At 34.7% G+C, this 12,386-nt stretch overlaps 1 protein-coding gene across 1 annotated transcript in view; it reads right to left on the bottom strand.

Moving 5' to 3' along the window:
- LOC149962153 (sorting nexin-6-like) overlaps positions 1-11,233 on the bottom strand; it is a 34,575-nt gene extending 23,342 nt beyond the window's left edge. Inside the window, exons 1-9 of the mRNA XM_090178995.1 lie at positions 10,985-11,233; positions 10,806-10,907; positions 10,600-10,730; positions 10,326-10,401; positions 8,489-8,675; positions 8,321-8,402; positions 8,005-8,044; positions 4,667-4,753; positions 4,482-4,571 (exon numbers count right to left, since the gene is read on the bottom strand). Coding sequence (XP_090035121.1) covers positions 4,482-4,571; positions 4,667-4,753; positions 8,005-8,044; positions 8,321-8,402; positions 8,489-8,675; positions 10,326-10,401; positions 10,600-10,730; positions 10,806-10,907; positions 10,985-11,233 — 1,044 coding nt within the window. The remainder of the gene's footprint in view (positions 1-4,481; positions 4,572-4,666; positions 4,754-8,004; positions 8,045-8,320; positions 8,403-8,488; positions 8,676-10,325; positions 10,402-10,599; positions 10,731-10,805; positions 10,908-10,984) is intronic.
- Between the last annotated feature and the right edge of the window lie 1,153 nt (positions 11,234-12,386).

Genomic DNA, 12,386 nt, shown 5'->3' with positions numbered 1-12,386 from the left:
CGAGGTAGAAGGGGTAATGTTAATAAACCGTTTTCACTCCCGCCTTTTATATTAAACTTGTAGTTGTAAATCGTCTGCAATCATAACTTTTCATTTTTTCACGCTACCTGATCTGGCTACACTAGAAACTGAATATGTTAAAAACGCGTCTATGGAAGCGTTATACATGCAAAGTAGGACCTACCGCTATTTAGAAAGTCTTTTGAAAGACGAGTTTTTCGTGAGGGGTTCTTTTCTATACCCCCAAAGAGCCCCAATAACTCATTTTTTGTTTGTACTTACGGCGTAACATATAGAAAATATATAAGAGGAATAACAACTCTGCACATTTATCGTCTGGGGTATTTTAGGCCTATTAACTACGGCTAATGTAATGTATAAATATATATATAAATATACACGGTTTAACCGGGAGTAAACCGCCCAAACCTTTAGCTTTAAAACATAGAAATACATTTTAAACCCTAGTCAAAAATATGGTTGCTATTCCTCATTTATGTTTTCTATAAACTTACTATCTTAGAGAAACGACCCCTGTTCACTTTTAAATTGTGAGAATTTTAAACATTAAACCTAGGCTTAGCGAACACAAAAGATGTTTTGAAATGAAACCTTTTACAATTTCGCGTCTTCCCGCTAAGACGCGGTCGTGTTTATTATATTACTGGATTTTCTCTCTCACTGTATAACTCTTAATTCCAATATTAGAATCATTTTTTTATGCGGATTATAAGTAAAGATTACCTCCCTAGCTAGTAGCTTTCCTGACATAAGCTTGGAGGAATAAAACAAGTATACAGGAGTTGCGGAGTGCTGCGAAATCGGTTTCGTCAGTGACCGTGAACTCGCGCGAGACGGAGGGGTTCAAACGCGAATAGCGCCAACTGCTTACGGAATTTTGCAACTATTATAATTTTATATCATTGTTTTCGCGTCGTCTGGTTTGTTTTGAAACATTTCTAAATTCCTTGCGCCTTTTTCCAAAATGACTCGTATTTGTTTGGAGGAATAAAACAAACCAGATGACGCGAAAACAATGCTATAAAATGAGAATAGTTGCAAAATTCCGAATGCAGTTGGCGCTAGTCGCGTTTGAACCCCTCCGTCTCGCGCGAGTTCACGGTCACTGACGAAACCGATTTCGCAGCTCTCCGCAACTCCTGTATACTGGTTTTATTCCTCCAAGACATAAGGAGTTCAGCCCTTGCCTGAGGCGTCTTTATTGCAATTTCTTTTAAAGCAGACGACGTTTCCGGCATTTGGATTATAGAGTGCTGGACATATTCAATTTAGTTTCTTCCCTGAATGCGACCTTCAAATTATTAACCGCTGTAATGGGTTTAAGATATTTTCGTTTTTAGCGTAAATTACTAAATCAGTTTCTGTCGTTCGTTTGTTTCTAATTTATTTTTAGGATGTCACTTTGGCCGAATTTCCTGAAGTTATTTAGATTCTAAAATGATTTTATCGTGAAATATTTGCGATATAAATTAAAATTCACACAAATTCGTTTTTCCTTAATTTAAAATGTAGCACGCGATATCTACTTCGCCTTTGGGATGAGTCTTTATCAATAAAATATATTTATTTATATTTACCTTTTAGCGAAACTCGTAAATACATATAGCGATAGTATTTGAGGAAATGTATCCCAATTTAAATTAAACATTTATCCTTGTTATCAGAAATATATTTTATAGTATTAATGTCCCTCTTGTGATAGTTTTGTTCCTTATTTTAGTCCCTAAAATGTAGTGTGGTATTTAAATTATTGAAATTATGTTTTTAAGTTTCCGACAATGCGCCCTATTCGTTGTAAAGAAAAACAATTGAAAATACACTTATCGCTTAATTGCGTAAAAACCACCTCTGATACCAATTGTAATTAAGCAAATTAGGCCTAAATGGAGAAAATGAGAACTTTTGTTCTAATTTGTAAACGTTGAAACGTTATAATGGTAATCTAAGAAAAACTTTTGCCGCTAATGGCGTGACCGAGCTAGAAAACCTCTAAACAGACGACAAATATTTTTGTTTTAAAAACACGCGTCTTCAAGACTACCAATGGAATAAATACTTGTCAAGCAGGGGCGTTTTAACGAGAGCGGCCGCAAAAACAATTTTAAAAGCACAACCTTGTTAAATAGGCTGCGTCCGAAAAAATACTGAGGGATAAAAAACAAAACACAAAGATGTCGCGTGTTTAGTCAACTTGTTAGGTTGACTAAAATTGCGACATCGTAAGAATCCGTCAGAGGCCAATAAGTATGAGTGAAAACAACAACAAGTTTGCCCCCGGTGTTTGGCACTCCCCTGTTGTCAAGACTACCAATGAAATATATACTTATCAAGACTACTAATGAAATAAATACTTGTCAAAACTACCAATGAAATAAATACTTGTCAAGACTACTAATGAAATAAATACTTGTCAAAACTACCAATGAAATAAATACTTGTCAAGAATACCAATGAAATAAATACTTGTCAAGACTACCAATGGAATAAATACTTTTTGTTAAAACTACCAAATGAACAAATTCTTGTTGTCAAAACTACATACATTTATATATTTTATACATACTAGTGCATCTGCTTGTAGGTAAAGCTTTCGAAAACCGCCGCTTGGGGGAAATAGGAATAACGGTAATTAGAAGGAGAGTAGGAGACACGAATGCTTTTAGGTCAGTTTCATCCGTCATTTTGAAATGACCGCCATATTGAATAACCGGGCGATAGACTATGCTACCATGCAACTTTTATCACATATCCACAAGGTATTGTTTATACAGTACTTATGGAAATAATAGAAACTTTTCGCCTGTAAACAGAACGTCGTGTTTTTGCCAAGCCTTAATATATCAAAAAAGCTACCCGGTTAAAAGGCAACACCATGGGGAACGCTTGTTGCTGCCGTACAGGTGAAAATTTCCATTCTTTTAACACGCACTATATAAACAGTGACTTGCAGGTCCTGGCTCTCGGAAATATTACTTCTTGGCGATTTCTTGGGAGGATGATTTATTGAAGCGTCTATTGCGGAAATGTTTTAAAATTTAATTGAAAAATTTACCTGTGCTGTTAATTTATAATTATTATTAGCAAAACGTGTAATGCTCATTCCTAGCAATAGTTCTGGTTTAAAATGTGGGCCGAACGTATGATCCTAATCAGATAATCTTTGATATATCAACTGTAACAAACTTAATTTAAAAAACACCCATCTTGGTCGAAAATCCAATTAATCCTTGTCATATAAATTGCGTCGAGGATTTGAGAAGAAATAAACCTAAATATATAATTTATTTATCATCTATTTAGGATTCGTATCACAAATTTAACCTTATTTTTGTATCGAAGCGGATACCGTGTGTGCGTTTTCTATACCTTGGTACCAGACAATTTGATAATTAATAATCAACCACAGAAGTCGCTAATCGCGTATTTCAATGACGCGATAAAAACCTGTTCCAGAAGAACGTGCTTCTCATAAAATTTAATACTTTGTTAAAAAAGCTGAGGCTTATTACGCGAGATCATTTAGTTTACATAAGATAGCGATCGCCCATGACAAGGAGTGTGATATCTTAACCCTTGGCTACACGATTCGCGGCTAACAGAAAGATAAGGCATACTAGACGCTTCGAGGCGAAAATGCGCCATAACTGTTTTTTTTTAATCTGATGAAGAGACGCAAAAATGGGGGTGGCGCCATCTTTGAAAGAATGCAGGAACTAAATAACTCCGGACATTTGGTATAAGATTGTGTGATACAATTACGTAACGCCCTTACTTATAGACCATTATAACGTTAAAGCGAAAAAAGCTTTTAAAAACCGGTAGGTCTTGTATTTTAACGAACTTAACGTGGACCTTAAACTTTCTATACAAAATGCTTTTAAGGTAAATATTCTAATAAAAGGTAATCATGCGTAACCGCGCAAGGTTAGTGGTTTGGTTTTGGAAAAAAGAAGTTATATAAAAGTTTATGTCTTTAAACTTTTTTCTGTAAAAGTTGAATGACTTTCCATTATACTCAGCATTCATTTTGTATCAAAGAAAATTGTTTAAAAAAAATTTAACACTTTAGAAACTTAGCAACTAAACAATAACATTAAATTCAAACGTTATTTTAAATTTCTTGCGATGACTTTGAAGAAACTTACTGAGGCGTTCTTTTTTTAATAATTTCCTATTTCGTGGCAAGGCTTAGTAGCTATGGTTTATATGTATAGTGACTTTACCATATTCGCGGGTTTCCTCGAGCCCCTAATTTAGCTACCGCTTTTAAATGATATTTACATAAAAATTGTTAGCGCGAAAATTTTTAAAAGTTTTGTCACGAAGGTAATTATTTTCACGCTACGAATGTTACAAACGTTTTTTTAAACCCCTTTAAAATTATAGAAAATTGTTATAATTGTGGCCACAATGTGGCAGTATTTAATTTAAGGGAATTTAGAAAATGGCATTCAACTCACCGAATCTCTTTTATTGGGCTTGGCTTTGTCTAATGATTTGTTGGCGTTTTCGTAGTCCACTAATAGGCCTGTCCTGCGGGCCATCATTTCCTGTGAGAATGGGAAAAATAAATTGGAAATGTGCGGGTTAAAGACTAATTTTGCTTTAATTATAAGTTATTACATTTAATTGTATTTTTTTTTACCTTCTCGGCTTCAATATATTTTGTATAAAGTTCTAAAAATGATCCCAACGTCCGGTCGCAGTTGAAACTTTCAACTTCGAAGCCGTGCTGTGGAAAAAGCAATTTTTTGAATCATAAGTAACATAATAACTATAAGTATGACTAGAGGTCGGTAACGGTTAATCATTATCCATGTTTAAATTGTTTTTTTTTTCGGGGAAAAAATGTAAACAAAGAAATTTACCGGTTAATATTTCGAAAAATGATTAAAACATGTATTATTCGTAAAATGTTAGCTTTTTATCGAAAAAAAACGTCGTTTTTCCGATTAATTTTACAAATTTATCAATAAATTAATCGGATAATACAGAAATATAAATTACTTGATCAAAACGTTCTACGAATAATTTTGAGAGCTTTATCTATTGAATAAAAGTTAACCATCCCCGACCTCTCAGTATGACACTTCCTTTAGTTTCAATGCTTATTTTCGACACTGAAATTATCGGAAAGCTCCGACTTGGACTCGCACTGAGTAGCGTGTTATCATCCTTGGTAGTTGCATAAGTAACATCATAACAATAAGTATGTCAATTAGGAAAAATTTTCACCGAACTGATTTTCAGAGCTATTGTGCACAGTGTTACAAAAATATTTTTTTTTTTCTAATATTGTGCATACCGCTGATATTGGTAAATATGGTAAATAATCGTTTTCGTTGTATCATAATATGTGAAACCATGAAAATCATTAAAAAAAACTAGAATATCATCTTAATCTAAAATTTTCCGGAAAAATAAAATGCGGAAAATTTTCCGCAAATCGGAAAAATAAAAAATTGAAACATAAATTACTTTGTAAGGGTTTTTAATGTTTTTAACTTTTTATCGATATAAAATTTCTAATATCAGTAAACATACTACAAAACATTAAGTGTTACATTGTTAATCAGTTTAAACTAGTCTAGAGGTTTAGTATTACTTTCAGATTCGAAAAAATTAGGCGAAAATGGCGCTTTATTTAAATTTGCAAACAATATATTAGGCTAATCATCGAATTAAAACTATTTTATTTTTTTCGGAAAAATACGGAAAATTTTCCGGAAAAAAGGCCTCGGCCATTTTCCGGAAAATTTTCCAACTTACAACACTAATCTAAAACTTTATAAAATAATAAATAATAATCAGCTAGGCTAATACCCAAGGCACCACCTTAGGCCTAAGTCATCATGCGACTTTTGAAGCCCTTAATTCAGGTGGCCGGGTTACAATGCGTAGGAGGGTGGTGGCAAGCCCTGCATGCCACGAGATCGAGCCAACAGCTCCCTACACTAACTATTACCGTTAACCTAGACAAGTTTTCTAAACCTTCTAGGTTTTGTTTCCATAAATGTAGGTTTGAAATACTGTAAATAATTCGTGTAAATATATTTGTTATTTATTATATAGCTTTACAAGTCTTTACTACATTTCTAATTTTATACCACGATGTTATTTAACATTATTTACCACCTGTTAAATACCACTTCGGAACCCTGATTGTGCAATCTAGGTTTAGTTATCAGCACAGAGCCCCCTAGTGACGAAATATGCCCAAGGTGAAATATATTGCTACCAAGGACGATAACACGGCACTGAGTTTAGTTGCAAGTCCAAGTCGGATCTTGGCAAGAATGTCAGTGTCGAAAAATGATTCGGTCAGAAAATTAGCATTTAAACAATAGGAAGTGTCATACTTATCGTTCATATGTTACTTATGGTAGTAGTATATTTCGCCGAAGGCATATTACGTCACTAGGGGGCTCTGTGCTGAGAACTATACCTATATTGCGCAATAGCTCTGAAAATTAGCCCAGTGATAATGTTCCCTAATTTACATACTTATCATATTATGTTATTTATGATTGAATGTCAGTTTGATGTTTATGCGCGACCACTTGATCATTTTCGGATCAAAGTTAAACAAGATGATACGTTAATTGTTTAGCAAGACTAGGGATGCACCGATATATCGGCCTATTTTTCTTATATCGGTATCGGCCAATATCGGCTTCGTTTAAGCCGATATTGGCCAATACCGATATTAGAAAAATATTTGCAAGAAAAACCTTTAAAAATAATAAAATACTCGATTAACTACCTAATTTCTTAATTTTTCAAGTAACTTTCCGGTTGTACTAAATAATCTTTCACTATCGACACTGGATGCAGGTGCCGATAGATATATTTTGTACACTACTGTTATGATAGATGACTTTGTTAATATCGGCTGTACCCATATCGGTGCATCCCTAAGGCTAGGCGCCCACTGTCTCTTCGTTTCGTATCCGTCCTGCCTGCAACAAGGCATTGTCTCCGTTACGAAGCAAAGGCTTGCGGAAGGTAGTACGTAGACGTTAGTAAGAGCAGTGAGCGCTTGGCCTAAGCAAGACTGTATTCGGGTATCTAAGAACGTGGGAATATATACCATTAGCCTCGTCTGGTACCAAACTCGCATACTTCATCGTGTAAGTTAAGTTTGTCTGCTTTCTAATTAAAAAACGTATACTTCGATGACGATTGTCTGTTTTTAAAGACTCTGGAGCACGTATGGACATAAGTATATTTTGTTTAGTAGTCAGCCTGACTGGTGGGGGTAAAAATGGGGGTATAAAAACAAAAAGGACAGCCAACATTTTGCTTTACCCGTCAGAATTAAAATAGGAGTTTAGTATCACTTGTGTTACATGACTTTGGCCGATCACAGTTTTTTTTAAATAAAATGGGATTGATGAATTTATGATACGCCATATTCGCCATTATTTATGGACATTTGGGTTAATTTTTCCACTAGTCAAATTGAGCTCCCAGATTTCGATTATTTTTAGTAGTCAGAGCATTTATTTAAGTAGTCAAATGCCAAGCTAGTGCCTTATGTCCAACCCTGCTCTGGAGTTCGGAACTTCGAACGATAGAAACTGTCGTCTGCTAAATGAGTTTGGTTCGGTTTTTAAGTTTTTTTATTGCATTTATAACTAAAATCATAAGCAATATAACACCCGTAAGTATAACACATTGTTCATAGTGACAACAAAAATTATTATAATAATTATATCATAATGTAACGATTTCATACTGTTTGACGCCAAGGGTTAGAAGAATTTAACACATAAATTCTGTTAATTTTCGAATTTATGTTTCGTATTAATTGCCATCAAGCGACATTTTTCAAGTATTAATTGATTTGAATGAATTTGAATTGTTACCACTGAAAAACCCCACAAATCCTACTAAATTGCCATATTATAGATTTACTAACCATTCTACTAATTTGTCTAATTATATTAATTATGCTAAATAATTGAATATATTGTTACTTACTTTATAGTTTTCTAAAGCATCAGAAAGTAATACGCAATCTCTGTAAAAATAAGTTTAATTGTTACACAGTTACAATCTCCGTTTCAATGTGAACTAGGATAATTAAGCCAAGGCCCGAAATTAAGCCTAATTCGTAATATTCCGGATTTCTTTGTTCAGTGATTCTTAATTATAAGCAAGTAAGCCTTTAATTAATTTACGACCATCAAGAAAATAATTTCGATGATATAAAACCATTTAATTGCCCAATTTGAAATAGATGGCGCTTTAACTAGGTAATTAATTAGACTAATAATAGAACAAGTCTTAGACCTACCTTAATCCGGTATCGTCATTACCGTTTACGCCAACACAGAGGGTAAACGTAGTAGCCAAATGGCCTATTACCCCACATAGCCCTGTATGAGTAACGATGTTAACAATCAGTACCTCAAATGACGATAATTAGCTTAATTATAGTTAAGACGGACAGACTGGAGCTTACTTTGTTGGGAGTAAATCATAGCGTTGAATGACTGACTGGTTTCTTTAATTACATGGCCGTAGTTATTAGCCCAGTCGCGTTCTTTTTGAAAGAAGTCCTCGCAGTCTTTGTGGCTTCCTTTCCTGCTGTCCAACGAGTCGGAGATACGACTTAGAAGACCTTTTTTGACTTTGGCTCTTACTGGAGCCTGTAGTAATTATAAACGATTTATCGTTTTATATTAAGTTAAATGTAATACATTATAGTTCAAAAGGATTTTTAAAGGATTAACATTAAAATACCGCTATTTCTTCTTTCACTGAATTATATTTCACTTAATTATTTGTGTTAGAAAAAAAATGTCGAAACTAGGTATGCTTATTTCCAAGACCGAAAACCAAAGACTACATATACGCTTCGCTTACTAGACCGGCGTGTTCTATGGCTCAACTTACATACCGATTGTGGCTCCATCTTGACGCTGGTCAAAATTTTCCCCTAGCTTGAGCTGTGTTACTAGTGGCGCCTCTAGCCGCGGGTCAAAATATTACCCCAGCTTTTACAGTGCTACAGATGTGTTAACAGGTTTTTCCTAGGAACACGCCTGTCTAGAAAGCGAAGTGTATATATAGTCTTTGCCGACAACAACCCTCATTGAAATCACTAGTACCCTTTGGGATGAATGGTGTACACATTGAATTGGGAATAGTACCGCTAGAATGGCCATTTCAATCTGCCTTCCGCGAAACAAATTTTTCAAAATTGAGAACTCTATCATTTGTCGGTGGCGACGTCCGCTGTTAGCGGCGGAAAGTATATCCTATAAAAATAACTTTTTATAATATTCCACCTTGAAAGTGATAGATGGCGCTACCCGTATAATGATGGAGTTGACGGCTTGGTGCGCTGACCCGAAATTTCAGAATTTGTTTCGCGAAACCACAACTCCCGAACACGCCTATGCCATTCTAGCGGTACTATTCCTAATTCAATGGGTGTAAACGAATATTTCAATCTAATTATTCGCGATCGAAGACTATCGCTACGCCCCCTTTAGTTCGCCATTGAAACCTTGATAAGTAGCAACGGGTCTCGATCGAGAAATGGTTTGAAAGAATTTTTGGATTGCCTCCAAAATTCGTCTGTTGTGACGTCACCCAGATGAGATCCCATTGATTTTCAATAGGATCTCATCTCAGTGACGTCACGATGTTCGTTAGCAACGAAGTTACCAACATTAGCCCTTAGCAACCACAGCGTATCGAGGCAACCTTTTATAGCCTAAAATTTACTAACCTTGGATAAGTAGCGGCTAATTAAAAGCAGACGCTATTAGATTTTCCTCATCGTCCTATTTAAATTTGACTTTACAAATAATGATACTTGCATTTTAATATAATTTTTCCATCGTTTACTTATATTTTGATAAGTATATTTAAACAAAAACATTCTTATAACTTTTTAATTAGTCTATAGCAGACGCTAGATCGGCGCAACCTCGGGGGGGGGGGGGGGGGGTGGAATAGCACCGTTACGCCACCTAGACTCGTTTCAGTGGCGAATTGGCTGCAATGATTTAAAACATTTGAGTTTGCTTAAATTTTCTAGGATCTCATTTTATTTCTTTATTATGTTTTGTTTTTGATTGCCGCCCACGCAAAAAAGTAGGGGGATTTCTATAACTGCATTCAACCCAATCTTAAGACGGACAGACAAGGGAATACGTCCGGAAATTATCCTTTATGCTAGAACAAAATCGAACCAATGGTTAACACTTTATCGCCCTCTATCAACCATAATTGTCTGTTTTGGAACCAAATAAATAATTCATTTTAAAGTATTATTAGTATTAATTTACCTCTTTTGCTGTTAGGAATTTTTCTAAGAACAAATCGTTCCCAAACAATGGATGGGCCAACAAAAGTCTTAAATACCTGAAATAAGAAAAAAGTAATTAACTCTTATCTCTTTTGATAACCAAGATAAGAAACAAAACATGACTTCCACAGTCATTTAACAAGGGATAAACTAAAAAAGAGTGTTTAAATGTTAACTTTAAGATAATCTTAGATATTATTTAGGTAAAAAAGACAAAACAGTGGAATAAAATGTTGGAATATAATTGTACTTACTCTTCAAGTACACGACAATCTTTGAAGAAATCATCACCCATCAACGTTCGTGTGTTACTTCCTAATTGTTTCTTAGATTTTGCTTCAGCCATTTCAGACGTGATAGCAGGCTTTGGCGGTAAAGGAGGGACCTTCAATAATAATGTTATGCGTTATTTATTTATTTAAAAATAAGCTTTAGAAATGTTTGAACTGTATCAACTTACTATAATTCCTAATACAGGATTAGAAGTTAAAAGGCAATGTTCCAACCATTCAAAATCTTCATACTGACGTTGTACAAAATACTCTGTGTGTGGTTGTTTATCCTTAGAAACATTAACGCAAATAGAGCAAACTTATGGATCAAATCTACACCAAAATATTGACAAAAATCTTTAATTACTGTTGGAATGGTTTTGATGGTATATTTCACTATATCTCCGTCTTTGAAGACATCATCTGTAAACCAAATGGAAAAACGAGGTTGGAATGGTTCCGTTGGTATCGGACTGGAGCACGAAGAAAAGCCAGAGACTGTATCTAATGTCGGGGATTCGAGATCATTATCAATCGAGTTGCTTCCATTTCCCAAGTCTCCGTTGTGTCCAGAGTCAGAATCGGATGGGTTACGAAGGAAATCCGATGGGTCCATTGTGTCTAACTAAATTAAATCTAAAAAAATAAATTAAGAAAAAGAACTTTAAATAATTTTTGGTTATGTTTAACCATGACATGATGGCCTAGATTATTTTTTTTTTCATCTATTAAGTACAGTTTATAACTGTATAACTTACCAGAGTAATAGAAAAATAACTGATAAATTATAATAACTCTTTTATTTCATTGGAAAATACTTAATTTACATTTTAAATTAAGTTATTACACAAACTTCATTTCGTTCGTTTGTGGTATTTTTGGGGTTGTCAAATGATGCTACGCCCCTTAATTGAGCGCGTGACGTCAATTATAATCGACCAATCGAATATAGTGCACATTTTCTCACAGATGGCGACACCATAGAAATCTCATAGCTAACTAGAATGCTGCCGTGTAACTGGCAAATGGCCCAAACGCCGTGGCAGACGATAGCCAGATCTCAGCCAATCAGAGCTCAAAGAGTGGTTCTGCCAAGAATTTAATGTCACCAGAGAGAATGACGTCACCTTTCTCCCGCTATATTAGCGGATCCAAGGAGGATTATTATCCTCCTTGGCGGAACCACTCTACGGCCTCTCATTGGCTGAAGGTTCAAGGCGAACTGGCGTTAAGCTCGGCCGTAGGCGACAGCATTCTAGTTACCTATGAGATTTCTATGGGCGGCACCGAGCTTGAAAACTTATGCTTGATTTTTTTATAAGTCTAGAGATTACTAGAGGTGGGAAATTATCATGCAAATTAGTGATCGCGAAATTTTGTATATTTATAATTTTTTTATCCATTTGCTAATTGGCATTAGTTAAACATGATTAAAAGTACATTGATATGAGTAAACTTTCATTTATGAAATTCCCGACCTTCAAGCTGTAACTATTCATGCCTCTCGGGGAATTGTTTTGGTGGACATAAGCAAAGTGTTCCCAAAAATATACCTGAATGCATTCTTGGCCGTTACTAAGTAAAAGATGCGGTTATTAATTAAAATTGTATTAGACACAGATAAAATCTAAATCAATTTTATAGGAACCAATTTGTACAAAACTATTTGAGTTATTTTATCAATAGACGCTTCAATAAAAGTTTCCATTATTTCAACAATTAATCACCATATAAATAGTAACTTCCAGGTCCTGGCTCTTGAATATATT

This window comes from Leiobunum rupestre, chromosome 1 (genome assembly GCF_980474605.1).
Source record: "Leiobunum rupestre chromosome 1, qqLeiRupe1.1.hap1, whole genome shotgun sequence".
Taxonomy (NCBI): domain Eukaryota; kingdom Metazoa; phylum Arthropoda; class Arachnida; order Opiliones; family Sclerosomatidae; genus Leiobunum; species Leiobunum rupestre.
The sequence above is the reverse complement of the archived record's forward strand: the minus strand, read 5'-3'. Positions and strand labels throughout refer to the sequence as shown.